This window comes from Prinia subflava, chromosome 3 (genome assembly GCF_021018805.1).
Source record: "Prinia subflava isolate CZ2003 ecotype Zambia chromosome 3, Cam_Psub_1.2, whole genome shotgun sequence".
NCBI lineage: Eukaryota > Metazoa > Chordata > Aves > Passeriformes > Cisticolidae > Prinia > Prinia subflava.
The window spans coordinates 76,259,625-76,282,743 of record NC_086249.1 but is presented as its reverse complement, the minus strand read 5'-3'; the positions used below and the strand labels follow the sequence as shown (position 1 = coordinate 76,282,743).

The 23,119-nt window shown below is 37.0% G+C and overlaps 1 protein-coding gene across 2 annotated transcripts in view; it reads right to left on the bottom strand.

Annotated features, from left to right (window-relative positions):
- TMEM131 (transmembrane protein 131) overlaps window positions 1–23,119 on the bottom strand; it is a 91,962-nt gene that overhangs the window by 8,593 nt on the left and 60,250 nt on the right. For both annotated transcript variants that reach the window (XM_063392545.1, XM_063392546.1), the window contains exons 15-34: window positions 22,908–23,078; window positions 22,510–22,620; window positions 22,289–22,423; window positions 21,744–21,848; window positions 20,343–20,429; window positions 17,087–17,239; window positions 16,846–16,921; window positions 16,632–16,749; window positions 15,006–15,144; window positions 14,812–14,921; window positions 14,370–14,436; window positions 13,288–13,439; window positions 11,874–12,016; window positions 10,581–10,767; window positions 9,329–9,514; window positions 7,223–7,381; window positions 6,038–6,633; window positions 2,750–2,925; window positions 1,438–1,565; window positions 97–221 (exon numbers count right to left, since the gene is read on the bottom strand). In XM_063392545.1, coding sequence (XP_063248615.1) covers window positions 97–221; window positions 1,438–1,565; window positions 2,750–2,925; window positions 6,038–6,633; window positions 7,223–7,381; window positions 9,329–9,514; window positions 10,581–10,767; window positions 11,874–12,016; window positions 13,288–13,439; window positions 14,370–14,436; window positions 14,812–14,921; window positions 15,006–15,144; window positions 16,632–16,749; window positions 16,846–16,921; window positions 17,087–17,239; window positions 20,343–20,429; window positions 21,744–21,848; window positions 22,289–22,423; window positions 22,510–22,620; window positions 22,908–23,078 — 3,124 coding nt within the window. The remainder of the gene's footprint in view (window positions 1–96; window positions 222–1,437; window positions 1,566–2,749; window positions 2,926–6,037; window positions 6,634–7,222; window positions 7,382–9,328; window positions 9,515–10,580; window positions 10,768–11,873; window positions 12,017–13,287; window positions 13,440–14,369; window positions 14,437–14,811; window positions 14,922–15,005; window positions 15,145–16,631; window positions 16,750–16,845; window positions 16,922–17,086; window positions 17,240–20,342; window positions 20,430–21,743; window positions 21,849–22,288; window positions 22,424–22,509; window positions 22,621–22,907; window positions 23,079–23,119) is intronic.

The window sequence follows — 23,119 nt, the reverse complement described above, 5'->3', positions numbered from 1 at the left end:
TCTTCTCACACCAGACTTAGAATTAAGCACTCAAGATGGGTTACAGACAATGATATAGAACCCTTAAGGTAGTTACAAAAAACAGCCCTACGCTACCTCTTGTTTTGGGGAGGTTTCTTGATTTAGAGCCACTCGACAGAAGGTGAGGTGAAGAGATCTTGGATGGAAAGGTTTTGCGCTGCTTGTTTTCCAGTGGGGGAGTATAAGACAATTCCAAGGGACTAAAAGAAAACAGAAATCCTTTTATTTTAAAGCTCTGAACTATTGAAAAGCACATATATATACACATATAACCCACACTGCTCCACACATGTATTAGGCTCACTCACATTCCAGAAGCAGCTTTCACCCTGGAGCTCCAGGATCACAAAACCCATTTGATTATACAGAGGCAACAAGAAATGGCAGCTGCCTTTTTTCTACTCTGCCCCTACACACCTCTGTCAGAACCCATGCTCCTAAACATGCTATTGCCCTAAATGTACAGGATGGGTTTTGTCAATAATATAAAGCTATTCAAATGCACCACCAAATTCTATTGGCTATATATTGCTCTTTTCCTCCAGGTATTTGATTCTGTCTATCAAACTTTCTATGGGGGAAATATTTTCACTGTTTCTTGCAGAAGAATTCCAAGCCAGCTCTCATTGTGGCCTTCGAAAACTGTCACATGTAATGAACTTGAGAGTTATAAGATAAAGCAAAGTATATAACTGTAAGAACAAATAAGGAGGAGGCTTTACCAGGCAATGTTCTCAGAAATATTTTGAAGAACATTAATTTCTTCTAACTATAAACTCAGTCGACTATTACTTACAACAGGAAAGACACAGCTTATATACCATATATACCTCCGTTCAGTAAAATTTACTTTCATGGCACTTGGATACCAATCTGATTTCACAACACTATTTTGGAATGAACCAGCTATAGTAAGACTAAGATTCTTCATGTTTCCCCCTATCTATGCTCTACAATCAACCACATGCAGTAAGGGACTGGCAGTGGCAGCAGCCTCCTTTAATAAAGTATCCAAGACTGACCTTACTCTATGATATGGGAAAAAAACTGAGGCTGCAGTTTCCCAAGGGCAGCTAAAGGTATTCACATTAATGCTGGCTCAGGGTGCTGCCATGAGAAGCATTAACCCCATTTTTTGTATGCAGCACTTGTTATAACAACCTTAACACTGCTTCCCCTGATTTTCATCACTGGATTTAGCTCTCACTTACATACTGTGTTTCTATTATATAATTTATTATTTACAAGCTTCAAATATTCCCTGACATCAGGAAGGAAGAGGAAGCTGCTTAAAGGTACCTGTTGTAGGCATTTGCCAAATTGGCAGCTAAAACAGTCAAATACAGATGTTTTTATCAATCCATCTTCCCTTTAAGCATGATACTTTCCCTACTAAACAGCCTTCATTATGCTTACCTGGTTTTCACATCTACAGGGATTTCTTTCTTGATACTTGTAAGCACTTTTTTGGTTTTCTGTTTCCCTGGGACTATTTCATTTTCAGGTTTTTCTGCTGTAACTTTTCCCTTTTGTTTCTCAGGTTCCTATAAAAGACATAATGCCACATTAATAATAACAAAAAGCAAAGTCCCTCTTGCATCAGAACACACATAATGAAGAGGGCTGAGGAAAGAATAATGTTGGAAAACACAAGCATTTTTGCAGTATTGAAGATCTTTTTTCATTACTTAATGGCTTTGCCTATAAAACATGGTTTGTATTTTTTCTATTTGGAGAAGCAGAAATGGAAATAGCAAATTAATGAGCTTCAAACAGATCTGATATTTGCAAATACACAGCTCCCCTAGCCATGGCCTCTTAATAAGATGTTAGCTCTGTACTGAGACCCTTACTACATCCACTGCATGCAGTCCAGGCCACCTGAAACAGACTCTTCAACAAAGCAAATAATATGAGCAACTTCACCATTCAATTTATAATTTTCTTTAACCACACTTCTAAGACTTTCTAAATACAAGTACATTCTCAAATAGTCCTGAAATATTCAACACAACTTTGAAGTGACAACTTACTAAACCCTAACCGTTAAAATATATCCCATGGTCGTCTTTTTTCCCCAAAGCTATAATCCCTGTCTTTTACAAAGTTCAAATTAAGGACATCAAAATTTAGGATTGGTTTTCTTCCCTTGGGCATTACCTCCCCATTGTTTGCCAGTTTGTCTTAGGACAAAATATTTATGACAATCCAACCACTACACAAATTGTAGACATTAGTTTATTACCTTAGAGCATGTGAGCTGAATCAGTTAAGTAAAGGTAGGGGTATTGTATAAGGTAATTAAGTTAACTACATGCTGACAAAGTCACCACCATTGATCTGAGCCCTTGTAACTTACAAAAGGCATGATTTAGCATGCACCTTAATTACTGAATTAAATTAGCATCTGCACTTTGGCATTTTGTTCTGCAAATAGAACTGGCTAGGAGACAATTACCACAATGCTGCTGACAGCTGCTGGCTAATTCAAGTCAAAGTCACCTGGGCATTTTTAGTCTTGAGATTACAGGACTCAAGCATGTTCCCACTCAGAGGTGCAGATTTGATACAGTTAAGGCAAGAATTGGGAAAGGTGATTTTTAATTAACATTCTTCTTCATCAGGTATTACATGAAACCTGAGGATGGTGTGGGGGAGGCAGACTGTTCCTACTCCAACAGGTGGCACACAACTGTACAAGGGCCTCCTTTTCTCAGCAGTGCTGTACCTCTTTGAGAAGTGGTTCTGTATCTGGGTTGGAGGTTTCTGTTGTGGTTGAAGAACTGTCATCATCTGCCAAGGAATCCTTCAGCTCATCCTCCTGTTGCTTTCCTTTCCCTCTTCTGTCCTTTTCTTCCCGCTTCTTCTGTGGCTTAGCCTTGCGCTGAATTGTTTTCCCTTTTCCTAGAAAGAGAAGGATGCTTCAGACTCTCAGCAGTGCTCAGAGATGGACTAGTTCCCTTCATTTCGGGGCTATCCCATGTGACTAACCCTCTGAAGCTTGTTGTCTGTTATGACACACCAACCCCTTTTGCCCCTTTGCACCAAATGTGAGCAAAAGAACAACCCTGATCTCTCATTTATGCTCCTGACCTGTGTGTCCCCATTGCCCCTCTGTGGATGCAGGCACCTGGTTGCCTATGATTCCTCACTGCTCTGTTCCTGGCAGTCCTTTTAAACACCACAGAATCCAATTTGACAGTTTAATCACATAGCATTAGATTCTGAGGATGGCAAAAGGGCTATCATCCAAATGAAGAACAGAAATGATCAGCATGCTTGGCAGTTGAAAAAAAACACCAACAAAACACAAAACAACTTGAAATAAGACTAGTGTGGATGAGAAAAATCACTAACAGTATTTGTCTAGCAAAAAGGTAAAAAATCCAAAGGATCAAAACCTGAAAAGGCTCACACCCAATTATACTTTCTCCTCTTGACATATTTTATTCCTTCAGAGTGGACTGTTCTCAATACAAAAAAACTGTGCATGTGTGTGTGTGGAGTCTTCGTGAGCTTACCATCACCTGCTGCTGTGCTCTCACAGGATTTGAGCTTTCACAAGAGTCTTATCTCTTACTAGCTGTAGTATGTGCCTTTACTCATAGGATCCTTCTTAAGATACTGCTTTTCAAAATAAGCACTCTCATTTATAAGTCACACAGTGCCTGCATACAGCCTCCTGGACGGATTTAATTATTCACTCAGATAAAGACTCAAGTAACCTGTGGTGAATAACTGCATTCTGCCTCTTCAGGAATTTGTACTAGCTTGAGCTGGAATTGAGACTAGTAGCACCATGACAATTGTTATATTTCATTTAGCAAAATGGTAAAGTTTATACCAAACCAGAAATTTCCTTTCAGTATTTTGGCAAATACCAGATACATATCAGTGCCTTCAAACTTTGTTTTTTAAGACATAAGTATTAGTGTTTTCAGTATCTAGGACAACAAAAATATTGGAGATAAAAGTCTTCTTTTTAGTGTGAATACAAACAGATATGTAAATACAAGTAGATCTTCCTCTGAACATTTTTTCAAGGTTGGTTTCCAGCATATTGGAGGCATTTTGGCTGGGCCTGAGAAGGCCTCATTCCAAAATTTGCTAGAAATGTAGTCTACATTCAGGATTGCTAAACAGTTTAATGTTCGTAATTAGAACATCAATGTAAAATGTTACCATGACATTAAAATGTAACATAAAGCAGCTGTTTAGCAAAAATCTAATGCAGCCTCCACTGCAGTCTGCTAGGACGCAAGTGTTAGGCAGGTGAAATAGAGAACTACATAAAACAGCAATTCTGCACAGGGCCTTATGACAGAGAGTTTTAGTCCAGAAGCTGCTGCTTCTGCAAAAGCTTGTGATTTGCTCTGAATACTCATCTAAAGACAAACACCCGTGTGTGTATGTAGATACAGACAGATTATGGAACTTCCCCTACGGTTTTACATTTTTACATTTTAAAGAGGCTAAATGGAAATGGGCACACTACATTATCTGGAGTGGGAATATGCTTTTGAAATCAAACTTGGTGGTCTCCACATACCGGGTGCAGCTGCATCGCAAAAAGCTCCCAAGTGCAAGAGCTGCCTCCTTCTTAGGGGGAGCTAGAAATGGAAGATGCACTCCAAAGTGCTTTCAGGCACTCAGGATATGGACTGGATCAGTCCACTGCACACCCATGTATGCTCAAATACAATCCATGAGAACATTGCATCCTCACTACCAGGCACTTTGCTTTCAAGAGCTACAACACAGCACTGTTTGCCATTGTGGACACCATCCATGCAACCTCCCTACCATCACATCACCTTCTGGAGTCCTATTTATGGAATGGATACCTGACAAACTGATAGCAGTTCTCTTAATTTTCCCCACCACCTCCCACTGGGAAAACTAAAAACAGCCCAGAAACAGAGTAGTATATTTCAGCAAGACACCAAAACCTCTCATCATTTCAGGGTCTCCACTTTGAAAGACAAACGCATCCTAACATCCACTCTGAACTAATTAAGAACTTTCTACTCATTACCACCTAACAGAGTAAAACCTTTGTCCTTGCTGAGGCACAATCTTACAGATGGCCCAGTGCTTATACACCTTCCCATGACTCATTTTCTTAACTTTATCTCTAATAAGCAACACAGTATCAGTGACACTTTTGTACAAGTGTTGGTAGCAAAAAGTGAAAAAAATTGTTTAGAATTGATGATTTAGTGTTAACATATTAACACTAAATCATCATATAACTCTGAGATGCAATTGAGATTGCTAAAACAAAAATCGTAATTAGAAATCCTACTTCAAGAAGTGTTCATAAGAAGGCAGCAACTGACACAATTTCAAAAATCTAAACATATCTAATGTATGAATTCATTATTTTAAGCACTATACAACTGGAAAGATGGATAAACAAGTCCAACTCAACTCTAGCCTCATCCAAAAATGAATGTAATGTATAGACACAGGTGCCTTATATTAATTTGCTGACCACCTGACATTAAGGATTTTCTACAACTGCAAGTCTGGGCATGAAGAATTCCATTCCCAAACAATACCACAGAGGCTATTTAACCATCTCTCTCTCTTCCCCTCCTCCCTTTCTCCCTGCCTCACTTTCCACAATACACTAGGACAACTTCTTTTTCCCTTCCTCAACCCTGAGCCCAAAGTTCAAATGATGGACGTGGAAGGAATGGATGCCAACCCAAAGGCAAAGGAGTAGCAACAAAAAGCATTTTTCTTTTTCAGAGAATCAGGTGTCCAGATATTCACACCTGCTTTCATCAAAACATGCCACTGTTTTTGCAGGAAGAATGACAAGCTAGCACTGCACAGTGAACTTCACTTGCCATAAAGTAACACAAGTGTTCAAGACAGGCACACAGCACAGGAAGGGAACCACAGAGAAGCACTCTCTTTCCACACTGTGAAAACATGACCTTTACAGTTGATTAAATCTTGTCCTGTGGTTTACACAGGGAATCATCCCATAAAAACAGAATTGTATTACCTTTGTTTTTTGCTAGTGGAGATGGGGGCTGTTCTGTAAACACATCAGGGGAAGGGGATTCTGGGTGGTCAAAGTCTTTTTCCATAGTTTCTATGAGCCCAGTGAGATCTGAATCCTCTGAGCTGTGCCTTCTGCTGCTGGCACATTCGCCGTGAGGCGGGCTGAGAAGCGGGAGCTGTGGCAAAGCACTTTCAGTCTGTTGCTCTTGCTGCTGGGGCCCGGACGCTGGGGATTGCTGGAGGGGCTGCTCTGCCAAAGCTGGTGCCTGCTGCTGCATCAGCTGCTGGTTCTGCCTCGTCCCCTTGGCTCTTTTGCCTGTGGCATGAGTCTGAGCTGTGGCACCTGAATCCAAGGTAAAGGGGCCCGTTCTGTTTACTGACTGCACGGAAGCTGCTTGTGCTGAAGTCCTGTTAGATATACTTGAATTGGTTTTGGATTTGATGTTTTCAACATCAGATGCATTTCTATTGCTGTGAAGGTGTGCTGTTGCATTGCATTGCTTATGATTCCCTGCACCGGATCGTGAAGACGAACTGCCTGCTCCATAAATTCCTCTGGACGAGCTGTGATTAGAATCCGATCCAAGTGTATTCAAGCTGGAAGAGTAATACATGTTTAAACATACTCTACAATGTTTCCATTCCTCACCATGAAAAGAGAATCACTATATCCAAAAGAAGACTTGAACTACACTATTCTTGGCATACAACCAGCAAAATGCCTAAAACTGGTTTGGCAAGTCAGTAGCCTTCACCATTTCCTCTTCCCTCGCCTGCTGTACATAGGAACAAAACCACAGTAAAATGACTGTTGATATATATGATGGAGGGAACACTGAAAGAAGATGATCTTTACTTAAGACACCTTAGGTAGGAACTTCTGGCCTGCAAATTTTTATTTTTTTTTTCAGTCTATACATTTTATTTTTGAGAACATTAACAGGATACTTGGCAGGTGTTGGTTTTTGGTTGATTTCTTTTTTTCCTTCCTTTTTTTTCCCCAAAAGAATATTCCTCACAATCATAAAATTCATCTTTTCATCCAAGCCATCTTTTTACAAGCAACTGTGGGGGTGTCTTCACTCATTCACCTGTTCTACAGAGCAGTATTACTTTCTTACTGGCCTGATAACTAAAGAAGAAATAAATGGTGAAAGTACCACAAGAAGCCCAAACATTTACTTACTTTCCATCAGATGAAATTCCAACTATTCTCCTGAGATCAAGTGGCCTTCCCATATCGAAGGGAGGGTTTGAGGCCTCAAAGGACAAGCGTCTTCTAAATGGCTCCCAAATTCCTTGAGCTTCTAGATAGGCTGTTCCAATTACCAAGAGAAAGAGTACACTGCAGAGAAGAAAGGTAGTCATTTAAGGATTTATTTCTTAGGTTTGAGTATTTAAAAACTAATGACTCTAATCACATAGGACAAAAAGGTTGTATCCTGTATTGAAAATACTAAAAATATCATCTAAACCACAATTTTGTCTGATAGAAACATAACATACACAAGACCAGCATGATATGCAAATCACCAGCACTGAGACTGGGAGCTAGATGCAAGCCTGATATGCAGCTGCCAGGTGTATTAATCCAACAGAAAAAAAAAGGTGGACTTCAAAACATAGAGCCACAAGCATGTAAATATTGAAAGCAACTGTGATTCAGGAAAGGCAAAAATAAACACCACTTTATCAAATTAAAAAACATGGACTATACAAAATCCTAGTGTTCATTCCTAAAAATTAACGAGAGCTTTGCAGTGATATGGAAGAGTTATTTTAGTGGCAACTAGCAAACACATACATGATGGCATCCAAAATGTTAGAGTCAGTTTATGCACAGGAATCTTGGAATATTATAAAATATATTAGGACTCTTCTCTAGTTTGCTGCTAAGAAGGATTTTTGTATTTTTAGGAAAAAGACATAGTAAGGGAAGGGTAAATATTCTCTATTGTTTGTAAAGTCGAATTAACAAATACAGCACATATAAAATTATCCAAGCAAACTACACTTATGAGCTGACAAATGTTACTTACTCTGTCAAAGAATTAAAATCAAACTCAGCTTTTACACTTCTAGCACACATATAGAAGAAAACCACATAAGTACTCACTCAGCATTTTAACTAATGCAGTGTTAGTGATGACACAAAATTTCCTAAGAAACAGAAATTTTCCTCTTACTTTGGAAAATGCAGTTTCCTCACTAAACACTGCATTAGTTAGGAAAGTGCTGAAGAGTCAAAAAAGAAAACGAAGTGGGCTGTAACTTTATCTACTATATTTCTTTTGTTAATCCCTACAAGGAAAGACAGCCTAAGCGAACTTTTGCAAAATGGAAGAGCCAGTAACTTACTGTGGGGGGGAAAAAGCAATATGATATGTATGTGATAATGCTTCGGATTTGCAGCACACAGAAAAACCACTTCTTCTCAGAGGCATTGACAGTGCCAATACATTTCACACTAATGAAATGAAAAGCAGCATTTGTTGCTACTGATAAGTAAAAACTCGTACAGATAAGTTTCCATGCTAGGGTTTTCTCTGCAGAAAAACAGTGGGGGTAAAGTGTCTCACATCTAAGAGATGAGCAGTGACATAGGGTTTATAACTCTTGATTTCAAATAAAGATAAGTAGAGGTTAGACTATGAAAACGGTGGCATTTTCAACTCAATTCAACAAGCTATAATTAACACATGTCTGTTTGCTGAGGAAAAACATGCATTAATATCCTACCACGTAACCTGTGAGTGAACAGTGTTGCAAACAATGTCCTTCAGGTTCTCAGAAATCCCATTATTAGTATCACCAGTTGTCTGTCACATAACAAGTGGCAGCAAAGTTAAATTCATCCAAGGCATCTGCTAAGCTCATTACAGTCACTGCCTTATATCTCTCTAAAGCACAATATTCCAGAAGGATGCTTACATTTCTACAGGAATTCACGGCCATCAGTGCTTTAATACCTAGTATGTTTCAAATTTGTCTTATTTATCAAAACCCCTACAGATTATCCAGACTAACAGGAGTATGTATCTCACTTAAGGAAATAAGTTCAAGCAAGAAGTGTACTATTTTGTCCTTGGTTTGAGCAGAAAGTCAGTACTCCTTTGCCTTAAACAGTTTACACTCAATCTATAGGAGTGTTTATCAATTTGATCTCCTTTCAGCCTATTTTATTTTACAACAATTAGAGCATGTGCTGAATACCCATGTGCTTCTCTGTAACCCATATTCCAGCAGTGGCAATTTGTGGCCATACAGCAGTAAGGAGAAACACACACACAACCTCATTATTCCTGAGATGATTATGTACAGTGCCAATTCCCAGTTGGGCCTGGGCAATGCTTCTGCACACGTTGCCAACATGTGATATGGAAGCGATGCATTCAATATAAATACAAATTCAGAGCCTCCTGCAGTGATGAATTTTAATTCACGTATAACCCTGGAAGCAGTGAAATCTGGTGTAAACCTGGAAACAACACAAAGCACGTTAGAACTTTTCATATGAACAGCACAAAGGCAATTTTTATAACTCATAAATTACAAATTAAAGAAAACTGTAATTCAACTCCATCAATTACCACACAGCATAAAAATACTTGTGTATCTTTCAAATACCTCAAGATATGTTTGACAATGTTCATTAACATCTTTGCTTAACACATCTGATTCTAGATTACTCCTGAGGTACCATATGAAGTTGTAATATCTGAAAACAAGGTTTTACCACACCTGTTAATAAAAGCTATGAATGCAGGAAAAATGTACCAGCAGCTCTAAGTAATGGAACCAACTACTATGTGAGCTATAATTTTTTTAAACACTTCACCTTTGAGTCACAAACATGATTTTTCAAAAACATCACCACTACATAACAGTCTCATCACAAACTAAGATTGTGTAGCAATACTAGTGAAATACTGTTTCACTGCAGCAATGTTTCATACATCCACTTGCAGAACAGAAACAACTTCTGAACTTTTTAGATACCATTTTCTGAATAATTAACTTTACAACAAAGCACTGTTAAAAGAGCAGTGCTTGGTGTAGAGATTTTTTACAATAAAAAATTATAGAACTACAAAATCATTGTCATCAAGGCAACAGACAAAATACTCAAGACTAAAATACTGTGCATTGCAATAAAAATCCTTGGACCAAAGGCTCTCTTCTACATACTGCAATGCACCAAAACCAGATATAGGTCTAGGTCCCATGTGCATTCACAAGTTAAATGAGGGAAATTTATATAACCCCATACAGCAACATTATTCCAACACAGCAGGTTATACTTACAGGATAGTAATAGAAGTAACACTATAGTCAGTCATGAAAACGTGGTATAATGAAAAATCAAATAGTGTTTGCAAGAAGAAGGAAAAATGTCATAGTTGTATAACACTGTACAAAACCCCCATACACTTGAAACTTCAAGTAAAAAGCCATCAGAATTTAACCGAGAGAGTTTTCCTGTGAAAACAAAATTAAAATTCCAAATGCAATGCTCCATTTAAGATGTAAGAAAGAACACTTACAATATGACAATGTCTTTAGAGGCATTGGCACTTAGTGCAAATTCCTGACAGTTAACTACTTTAAATCCATATCCTTCACATGTGTAGCCGCTGATTTCCATTGTTTTCACATTAATCTGCAGCTGCCCTGTATTTTCCACTTTAAATGTTCTTCTCAGTGTGAAATTCGGTTCTTTGTATTTCATTTCTAGAAACAAACAGCAGTGGTTAGTGTTATGCTAAGCAAATATCCTTCACTACATTCATATTTTACAGCAGAAGAGAGTTCTGTCAGTATTACAGCATAAGAGAGACTAGCAAGGTCACGGGAATTAACTTGCAGGAACATATCTCTGCAGCCAGATTCACATCACTGTCAAGGTAGGACACTTGTACAATTCCAGAGCCTCTTCATCAGGGAAAAAACACAAACCCCTAACCTCTGACAGCACTGCTGCCCTACCAAGAAATCACCTAAACTGCAAAGTTCTTTGATGTGCTGCCTAATGTTGTGGTATTCTGTGAACAGTCTCAGCAAGAGAAGAATTAAAACGTGGTTTTTGTTTCTTTTTTTTGTGTGTCTTAAAAATAAAAATACATGACTTAACTACATATATCTTATTAGCAAAGAAATCCCTAACCACAACAGGTAAAAGCTTACTCATATGCTTTACTTCAAGTTTTCTTACTCACCCCTCACAAAAAGCAGAATAATCTCAGATAATAATTTACATGGCACTTAGAAATGTCTGGAAAACTGCAAAGTAGCAAAGGAGATTTTAATACCAGATATAACTAAAATTCTTTTACCAGTTTCTTAGATAATATAGGAACTCTTAACACTCCTCTCAGAAACAAGCCTGAGGCCACAGTGCAGAAGATCTCAAGAGTAGAATCTAGCTGGGATTTCATTTTCATCAAGGAACATGCCCAACCTTTTTTCCCCAATGGCTATGTGCTTAAAGATTATGAAGGTGTGAAGAAAAGAAGTATGCAAGAAGTTATACACATGATCCAATTTCTATTAAATTTTGGTACTAGTGATTTAGCTAGTAAATATGCCAAGGTCTTTACCTCCTCTGTTTTGAATTTAAATGGACAAAAAGCATCTGTTTTCTTTCCAAGTTCTCACGTTTAAAAAAACCCCATAACATATTCTGTATTCTGCCTAAATAAAGCAGCAATTTCAATGTATTTAATGGAGTTGAATTTCTGGGTCACTGGAAAAGAGGAAAAATATTTCCACACATTTCACGTTTACCCATAGAATATGATTCCTTTTCTGTTCAGCATATAAACTCAAGAAGTACTCACTTTCTGAACAGTCTTTTAATAATGCTTCTGTGATTTTAAAGCGTAAAGAACTTCCTGGACCAGGAGGTTTGCCTGCAACCTTCAAGCTCTCAGTTGTTCCTTGTCCTTCTACCATTATGGCATCAACTACAGTCAAATTATTTCTGTGGAAAAAAAAAAGGGTGAGGGGAAGCATTCACAAAAGCTAGCCCATAAGCCCATAAGTCTATACCCCAAATCTGGAGAACAAATATATAACCTGTTCCACAGCTAATACCCCACATTATGGAAGTAAACAGCAGGGGTGTCAAACCTCTGTAGTGTTTTCAAGACAAAACTCTAAGAAATCACAATGTAACACACAAATACAAACTCCAGTGAAACACTAGTTAAAATCTCTATGTCTTACTAAGGTATCACACTTGCTACAAAAGTGAACTCAATGCTCTTTACTAGAAAGACTGAACTTGCACTATAGTTTGATCTTGCAAAGGGCATCTCTAACCAGAGACACTTCTTTCAAGACTGTGTAGGATGTATTTCAGAAATCAAGTCTCCGTGTAGTGGTGGATGAGAGGCTGGACATGACCCAGCCACGTGCACTCACAGCCCAGAAAGTCAAATGTGATCTGGGCTGCATCCAAAGCACTGTGAGAGCAGGACCAGGGAGGGGATTCTGCCCCTCTGCTCTGCTGAGACCCCACCAGGAGTGCTGCACCCAGCTGTGGGGTCTCCAGCACAGAAAGGGCACAGGCCTGCTGGAGCAAGTCCAGACCAGAGACACCAAGATAATCAGAGGGATGGAGCACCTCTGCTATGAGGAGAGGCTGAGAGAATTGGAATTATTCAGCCTAGAAAAGAGAAAGTTTCCTGGTGGCCAAACAGGAGCTCCAGTACTTAAAATGAGCCTGTAAGAAAGATGTGGACAAACTTTTTAACAGGCCCTGTGACAGGAAAAGGAGTGATAGTTTTAAAACTAAAACAGGGTAAATTCAGATTAGATATAGGGAAAAAGAAATTGCAATGAGGGTACTGAAACACTGGAACAGATTGCACAGAGAGATGGTACATGCCCCATCCCTGGAAACATTCAAGATCAGGTTTGACAGGGCTTTGAGAAACCTGAAGATGTCCCTGGTCATTGCAGGGGGGTTGGATTAATGACTTTTAAAGGCCCCTTCCAAACCAAGCCCTTCTGTGACTCTGTGGTAAGTATAAGAGTGGCTTATATATTTATATTACTGAATATGTACTAATGCAGTTAAAATACTCTAAGGCATATTACATTTACATTAAATCTTTCTGCAGACACACAGGATTCTACAATTCCTCTTGTAAAAGCAATAGCTTCTTGACAGCTGATAGCAACTATGATCTTATATATAAATAGAAAAAACAGAAAAAATCACACTTATTTCAGAAATATCTTTCTTACCTGATAACAATCAATGATGAAACAGTTTTATTAAGAACTGGAGTGAACTTTACTTTGACAGACTTTCTCTCACCAGGTTTTAATATTAGACTTAAAATGGAATGACGAGCCAGGCCCTTTGTAACTCCCACAGTGGTCTGTAGTGGTTGGACCTTAAGAGAGTGGGGAAAACAAAGCAAAACAAAGCAACACTTTAAAAAATAGGACATTTCTACATGTATTTGATAGAAATGGTATCATTTTAGCCAGCAAATTGGTCTTGTCCTAAAAAGGTTATTAGTCAATGACATATTCTGGGTTTTTCAACCAGAAACTCTGAAAGCACAAGAATTTCCCTACTTATTAGTAAACTGCTCATGTTAATGGAGAAGCAGAACAACACAACAAAACAGAACTGAGCTAAACTTCACCCATGCAGATTCATAAAGTTCAAGAGGAATAAAAAGATCAGAAACTGTTACATATATATTTCGAACACTAAATTAGTATCAAGTCATTATGGATATTTTTTCTCCTTGTATTTTTTCATTGTTGAGCAAACAAAATAGAAGAACTACTCAAGTGTATTTTGCTAAGTTTGCCATTTGTCTTGAGACACCAAATAAGCAGTGAATGGTACTCTGAAACAAACTGCAAATGGAGGGGAAAAGTCAGCTAAAAAAAGAAGTGCTTAGGATGCGGCATGCTCTATATGAAAAAACACACACTTAAAAGTAGTCCACAATGCTCAAATCACTTTAAAGAATCAACAAAGCAATGGAATAATCAATTCTTTGCCAATTTTAGAAATAGTAACCAGTACGCTTAAGAAAGTAATCCTGCCAGTAAGGGAATGAGAAAATGCACATTTCCTGTAATCTCCACAGTTGTATTATAATGTAAGCATATAGAAAAAGTGACACTTGATTAGTTACTTTTGAAGAAATATTTCTTTTCCCAATTTCCTGATATCCAACAGATATTACATTTATGTTACATTTTCCACACTAATACCTAAACTCAAAGACATGTATGACTGAACTCTTATTTAGACATTACAATACCTGAATTTAAAATTATCAAGAATGTATTGAAATACTTACACAATTTCGGAAGACCTGGAACTCTAGAGTCCTCTGATTGAAATTAGTTGGTTTACTCAAATTAAACCTGAAATGAAATTTCAATTTTTTCTTTCTCACAGATCAGGAAAGGTCATGACATACTTGCATTTATGAATTTTAGCACTAATCAAGTATCTATGGCAGTCCAATATGCAGCTGAAAGCATCACTTGATTTTATTTTTTCTTATTTCCCCCCTGTTGTACATCAAGGTAAAGAAGAAATGTAAACACATTTCAGCTCAGTAAAAAATACAGGTGTGTCTTCAATGGCAATAGATTCAGTTCTCAACTGGCCTAATGATTCAAATTTTAGAGGCCATTACTAACTACCAACACAACTGCCATATCACTCATTTATTCCTTGTAAAATGCATTTTTTCTGCCAAGTGAGAACACCCCAAAGGATTCCTCAACACTTACCGTTCTAACAGCTTATCAACAAAAGTGGATGGGTTAGAATACAGAGCTACTGGAAGAAACTGAATATACACAGGAGCATCAGCTGGATTTTCCAGAAAAATTTCTTCTTCCTATTCAGAAAGAATTTTTTGTAAGTTTACATTACCATTAATGCAATTAAAAACAGCTGTTAAAATGACACTAAAATAACTTACTGATGAGCTGTTTGTGTTGGTAAGTGGGAAGTTTAGATGGCGTGGTGAGCTAAGGATAGAAGGCCAGGACATTTCTGCTGTAATTTTCAACCGAACATCCTTCTGAAGATCTGTGTCTACTTCAAATACAGCACTCAGTCTGGAGAAACAGTTATAAAACTCATTTTTACATTTTGCAGAAACAAATTTTGAGAATATAACTGAGATTCAGATCAGTAAGAAAAATAACACGAAATGTATTTGATGATTTGCAGAGGTACAAACAGTAGAAAGGAAAAACTCCAATATAGCATCCACAATCCAGAAAACGTATTTTGGCTGCATATGTACAGTATATCAGTACATCTAACCTAAATGCAATGGATACACAGACTGTGTGCCTGCACACCTGTCTAATAAACCTAAAGCAAATCTGAGCAAGTCATACTTGGTGCTAGCCACTATTTCCAGCAGTTAATGAAGTTCTTTGCTCTTAAACAACTTCCACAACAGACTTGGGTCCTCTTCTTCTACAAGCTCTCCAGCATGAACTGAAACTAAACTAAAAGTACTGAGTTCTCCAGTCAGCAAAATGGATGAAACACTAGGCTTCAAACCAAGAGAAATATTTTGAAGAAACTCCAAATGTCCAAGTCACAACCCCTCCATTTTCAGAAGTTGTCTCTCCTTTCCCTGAATAATCCTTTGGACAGCTGGGCAATCTTAACTCTCTCTAAAAGTATTAAATACTTTAAACATACTATAATAAATAAAAGCATTGTATATATTCAAGCTGGAACTACTCTTTACTCAGAACTAATATTTAGTAGCATTCTCCATTATTGTTCTCTTACTGTAGGGGATAGAACTTTCTTGAAAGCTATTGGTATGGCTAAATAGAGGGTTCTGTTTAGATTAAATTTTCTCAGGAGTTAATAACATATCACCATTATAACACAGAAGTGATAAAGGGGGAATATTTTTGTTATTCTATTTAGTTGCATACAGGCATTTTGTTTCTTCACATACTTTTTTGGAAAGAGTAATCTGGATGCTATCAACACAAAAGACAAACTCACTGTTTATGTTAACTCATGTCTTTTGGAGATTAGATCAACTTTATGTATGAGAAGGCAGATGTTTAAAAAGGTATGTAGCAGTCTACAGAGCTTAACTTTTCTAAATATTAAGTAGCAACCATTAATCTTCTCAAGGTAAAATACAAGAAAAATTTGTAATTCATTGAAATGCAAAAATCCCAGAATGGTAATCACAGAAAACCTTATGAAATCTTAAAAGGTATATTGTTTTAAAACAGTTTAAGCAGGGATACTGAATAACCAGTATAATCTGGTTTTGGAAATTTTTGCAGAGTAGAGAGTGCCTTGCTGTTACAATCTTTCCAAGAACTCCAGCAACTCAGTAAATAGTAACTTTCAGTGTTTTAACTTGAGCAAATTATTAGTGTTTTTCAACTTTTAAAATGCTCTCTTTAAAGGTTTTGCAAAGAAGGCCAAACAATTCCTTCTTAGCCTCCTCTCAAAGAGCACAGCGATATTAAGAAGCTTTGTATTTTATCAGAGCACACATGTCACAGAATTATTACTGACTTAAGGCCTGAGCAAACAACAGGAATAAAATACTCACCTATGGCTTGAGTTCTCTTTTATTTCTGTCCATTCTTTGAATAAATTCTCATGCAAATCCCAGTCAGAATCCCATGCATCTTCTTGCATTGCTATGCTGTGCTGAACTTTAGATTCCGCTGTAAGAAATGTGTTTTTATAAATCAAGTAAAATGATTGTTTAAGAAGAAAACTTCTTTTAAATGATTTTAATTATAAAGTCAAACTTTACTTACATTTAGATAGGAAAGGCAATCCTACATAACAATGATCTCCACACTGTAAACCAGGATCAAAATAAATATTTGCAATCTGCAAAACATGTAAGAGCTGATCAATTAAACAGCACGGTAAATCTAACGACCAAAGGAAAAAGAAGGAATATTTCTGTTGGACACAGAAACAGATGCTATATGCTAACATACACTATATAGAAAAGAGAACTTAGAGAAGTTTAGAAATAACACATAAACAAACCTTTGATTTTTTTCCTGGCTCTAAATCTTCTTTATTACTTCTTAGCCTCTTATAATAAAACCTTACATCTTCTGACAGGGACCGTATGTGTTGTATTTTCACTTTCTGAGAAAAGGAGTTCATAATGTTCAGGCTCTGGTGAACTACTTTCCCCTAAAGAAAATAAAAGGAAAAAAGTCTGCAGGATATGCATTTTTCCCTAGCATATGTATCTATTTATGCAGGCTGGCACAGACCACAGCACTGCTGAAATGTTAAATTGAGATTTTAACTACACTATCTTAAAGAAATGCCATTTGCAACACTTCAAGACAGTAAGTTTCTGTGAAGTTGTATTTTTTCTTCCATCTGCTTCCAAACTCAGTTCATCCTTCTTTGAAAATTAAGAACACCTGAAGTCTCTTGGAAGAGCTAGGACAACTAGAGCTCTCCTTAATCAAATCATGATAAGAAAAAGTATCAGAAGAGGAAAGGCAAGAGAAAACTTCAGTTTGCAGAGCCTTCTATTAGTACAGGGAAACAATCTTTTTGCAAAAGATCACTGCTAGCAATTAGAAACAGTAACTAATTGCTATTAATAAGAAATAATCTGAAAGGAGGAGTAAAGGGAAGCTATGATTAGAATAACTACAGATGACAGAGGGCTTTTAAAACCTTCCTTCCTGCTTCCAAATGCAATTAAGACACCACACACCAAAACTACTTCTAAGAAGAAAACAGGAAGACTTTTTCCCACATTTTTACAACCTGCCTCCTTTCCTCAGTGAAACATTATTTCACCTTTTAAGCACAGAAAATGTAGTGTAATTGTCATGATCAAAATCCTTACAATGCTCAAGCTCTACCCCTGCCTCAGTTGGAAATCAATGGTTCTGTGGTCACGTTTTACACCTTACCTCAACACCCAACCCTGATATGTATAGAGGAAACAAATAACAGAAACAAAAGCAGAAGAAAAATGCAACTCAGGACCAGTGGGGAGACTTCAGATTTACTTAAAAAAACCCCAAACAGTAAGAGCAAATATAAATACCCAAGGCTATCTTTTAATGAACATGTTTTTCTTGTTCCCCTTAAATCAATATTTTAGACTTCAAAAAAAAATTCTCGAAGTTTAAGTGGAGACATGGGAGAGGTCTTTTGCAGATTCAAAATTTGACTGTGGCCTCAGGAAACAGTCACATATTGCACCAGTCTCAATAGTAGTAATTGCAGAGGGAAAGAAACTGCAAGAATAAATCCTTAATGGTACAGTCCTCTTAAATTGAATTAGGAGGTATGTCTGAGCTTCATCTGTGGACTCCTATGAGCAACCAACTGTCACCAATGAGACAAGACACAGGTTTGTTAAGGTGTCTAGAACAAATAAATAATATTTTACTAAGACCTTTACATAGCATTGAGACATGAAACAACAGACAAGAGAAAAAAAAATTGTTCAGCAGTAAAAAGAAAAACAACAATGCCATTTAGCATAGATGTCCTCAAAGATGAGCTTTGATCAGGGAAGAGTTGAGAGGTGGCACTGTGAGGTAAGATGACACTATGAAGCAGAAGTCAACACAGCTAAGGTTTGTTTAAATCAAGACACTGACCTTTACAAGGCCTGTATACACTGTCAGTGTATTGCTGACAACCTTCAACAGAATACCAGAAATCACACTTAGGTACAAATACACTAAAATTATTAACAGACAGACAGCTCTGGGAACCAGGCAGCTGCAGGAGAATTGCATCCTAAGTATGAACTGAAAAGCATGTGTTACTAAAATAGTAGCACCTAGTTATTCCTGGACGGTGTAGCTGTCAAGTTTCTCTTACAAACACTGAAACAAAAAGAACTGATGCTATTTTAGGCTTATTTTCGTAAGTAATAGAAGCATTACAGAAGAACTAAATGCAAGAGCATGAATTCAGTCAGCATAAGTTTAGTTTGAAATGAATCCAAGAAAAAGTAAAAGTAACTCTGCTGTTAATGTTCTAAAATATAGAAAGAGCTAAGGGCTCAACTAATGGAAGTAGTAAGTGAAGCTGACTGCTCTGAAAAGCTTGGGGCTTGAACATAGTAAATAGTCTATAATCTTGTCAAAGGTGATAATTACATCTGAATCTATACTCCCAAACAAAATGCAGGAGGCCAAAGATCCCCTGAATGAATAATTGTCTGAAAACATTACTAGAAAAAGCATGAAGACAATAAAAATCACAGTAACCTAGGGAAGAGAAAGGATAATGACAGCAAGGAAGCTATGCCTGAGAAACACAGGTGCTCTAAGAAGTAGTATCTGCCAAAACAAAATAAAACAAAAGTAAATAAACAAAACAAACCCTTGAAATCAAAACAAACAACCCCCCAAAATTGCAACCGCCCCCCCCCCTCAAAAAAAAAATCACAAACAACAAACAAAACAGAAGCCCCTGCAAAAATCAAGCTGACAAGATTGTGGGCTTATTACTATGAAATACTGAGTAGGTCTTTAGCTATTTCACCTAGAACAAACTCAAAGGAAATTAAAGATATATTACTTCTTTATGGTCCAACATGGTACAAAATATTTTAATGTGGCACTCAAAGGGGACATTCTTCTCAGGACTTCTTCATAATAGTCATGATAGTAATGATTTCTAATAATTCTAGTAGATTCAGATAGAAAATACAGAAACTGCCTTATCTCCAGTGAATGAAAGGGAAATGGATCTTTAAGTTATTTTAACTTATCAAAAACTTGTGAAGCAGTTCATAATGAAGTTCTAGATGTGGCAGTTAGTGTAATAAGTATCCATATAACGGTGAGGCTAAATAGAAAAAAAAATAGACCTTAAAGATAAAAAACAACTAGTGATCTTTGCAACTGTAGGCACGACTGTTTGACCTCAAGAGTAGCAGAAGACTTCAGAAGAATTTGTGACACAGGAGGTCAGAAGGAAGACAGAACATGTGGCAATTGCAGTACACATTCACTGAAGTCCTGCTGACTGACCTATCTTCCTTTGATGAGATCTATCCCACTACATGAGTATTCCAAGATCCCATTCCAGTGGGCTATTGAGGAGATGTAGGGACAACTCACGCTTGGAACACGTGGTGGAAAAATCCCAAACAACCCCCAAAATAATGACAAACTGATCAAGACAGTTCAGTAGCACAATCTCTCCAGCAATTTGACACAGAATTCAGGACAGTGGTCTCCCTTGAAAAGGGCATATGAAGTAAAAGCACAGCAAGTAAACATTTAATCCTCCTCAACTCTCTTACCGGAAAAGAAGGTGGAAGCAAAACATGTTTTGGAGAGCAGGTCAATGAGCCTACAGCAATCACAGCCTTCACTGGTATAGTTAAAATCTGGAAAAAAAAAACCAAAACAAGAAGAATTTAGAAAATAACCCTTACATTTCCAGCCTTTAAATGCCTCTTCCACTTTTAAATTGCATAGAATAACAAAACTCTGAAATTCTACAATTAATGTACTCTAGGATTATATAGGCATTTAAAACATGGGGACATGAATTAAGATTTCAACCCATCATCATATTCTGAACAGTCACTCCATTCTGTCAGGAAGCACTCCTTTACTCAGCCATCATCAGTTCTCTTCTGCATGGAACAGAAAAACGTATTGAAAATACAAGCTCCCCAATGGGATATTATATAGGTTTCATTTAAATGGTGCTTGCTTTGTTGGAAAACAGAAGGCTAACATCTTTAAAGTAAAAGAGGGAAGAAGATACACCCAACTTCAAGACATTGTGTTACTGAGATACACATGAAAAAGTATGTGTATCTCCTGTACCATGAGATACACATAGAAAAAGTAGCATGGAAGGGATGGCAATGACATTCAAATACCAATACAAGTAGAATAACTTGTAACAAGCAAGACAATAAAATGATCTGTAGAATCCGTAACTGAAGGATTATGTGTGGATATACTAAAAAAAAGCTTAAAATCTCTGATAACCGGCAGAAATTGGGAATTTTCCATTTTTTGTAGCACCATCAGAACCACACTATCAGTGATATAATTTCCTGACTTCATAAGCACAGAAGCACAAAACCACACTTGGGGTTTTTTTCCACATATCACAGAAAGATATTAAATATAGATTGCATTATTTATTAGACTCTGTCTCCTGCAAAAACAAGGCATATGAAGTTGAGGCAACTGGTTGTTCCCTCCCATAATAATCAGTGCAAGGATTCTGTTTCAGCAACAGCCAGCAAATTGCAGTATGGTTTAGTGGGCATGGTGGTATCCAACCTTTTCAAACCTTAATGATTCTCTGACTCTCCAAAACAGCTTTCACATTGTGTTTTGACACAAAAAGGCTGATATTACAGCTCAGTTGCAGTAACTGATAATGTATGGAGAAGCACATTGTCAGTGCACTATAAGCCCCAAGATCCACGCATTGATGCTTTGAGGATGTCTCATGTCACTGAAGAACCTAAACTGTTTCAAAGCATTAGATCAGATTTAAACGGATATTTCTGAGAGTTGGAAGAAAATCATAATAAAAGTGTAAGTAGCATTCCTGTTGTATGATGCAGGGTTAACTTGCAAAGACAACCTGACCTCTGGAGTTCCCTTCAAAACTCAACACTTAAAGACTGAACAGATCTTTTGGGCAATACCCATTTATTATACAATAAATATACCTCATAATCTGTCGTGATTTGTACAGCTCCATCATGAATTCCTTCAAGTTCCTTTGCTATTAGATTTACTCTGAACACTGCATAATAGCCTGATGCAAGGATCACCTGTAAATAGAAGAAAAGATCAGCAATGTATTCCATTAAACAAAAAGCAATTTCACGAAAACCAGATTCAAAATCCATTTAAAACCACTGTCAGTGATAAACAAAGAGTTCACATACATAAGTGACTAACACAAAAATTATCTATTCCTTGTGGCGATAAATTTCCACTTATCCCAGATTAATGCTGGGCATCATCTGAGGGTATTGAGATTGGTTAGATTTGGAAAGGCTAAAGTTCAAAAAAAGCAATTTGAATACAATGCTGCTTCTTAAAATAAATTTAGAAAGCCTACATGCTTTATCATACTCAAGTTCAGACAAAAAAATTAAGAATTTTTATCTCTCCTCTGCTAAAATGAAACTGAAAGAAGTTGCAGAGGTTTGTCTCTTTTCTCCCTTCTATATCTAGCTTTAAGCAATGGATTTGAAGTTTTACTTACTGAAGACTGATCAGATGCAGTAGCATTTTGTAGTTCATGGTGGTTTGCAATTATTGTTGTTCTGTTTCCCTTTTCAGTTGTTAGAAGTTCTACAGCCAAACCGTCCCCTATAATATGCCAACTTTTTATAGCCAGCTTAAAAAGAACAAAAGTTAATGTTTTCAGTAACAACACTGATGGAAATTTTTTAAAAGATAAACTAAAAATAAATGCATCCTCACCTCAATTGGATTGCTGTTGATGACTGCAAATAAAATGCTGGTAGCTTCTGTTGCACTCAATATGCCAAAATCTATAAATCGCTCCTCAGTTTTTGGAGACAGTACAAAGTACTAGAAAGATTGATAGAAATATTTTAGCATAAATGAAATATAAAGTGTGCTCAAATTTCATGAGCTTAATTAAAGCTCATTAAAAATGCATTAATAATTTTAATACAACACCACCATGACAATCCCAAAATTTCACATTAATAAATTTTCCTATGTAAAACTAAAGATTTAAAGAGAACAAAAAACAATTTCAGCAGACACCAAAGTAGAATAAAGAATTAAAGAGTCCTATGAAGTCTGCCTCTAATTAAAAAAAAAAAAAAAAAAAAAAAAAGGAAAATACTTACATCTAGAAATCCTGTGTATGCTCGGACAGGTAGGTGAAATTTAGAAGCATTGGTGATAAGTAGGATATTGTTATCTATGTGAACAGATGATGTGGAAGGCATAAAATGAAGCGTAAAAATGTATCTGGATTCATTGGGTGGAATTAAGACTGGTTTACTGAAGTTCTGGACCTAGATCAGTGAACATTGAAGACCAAGGTTACAACTGAACA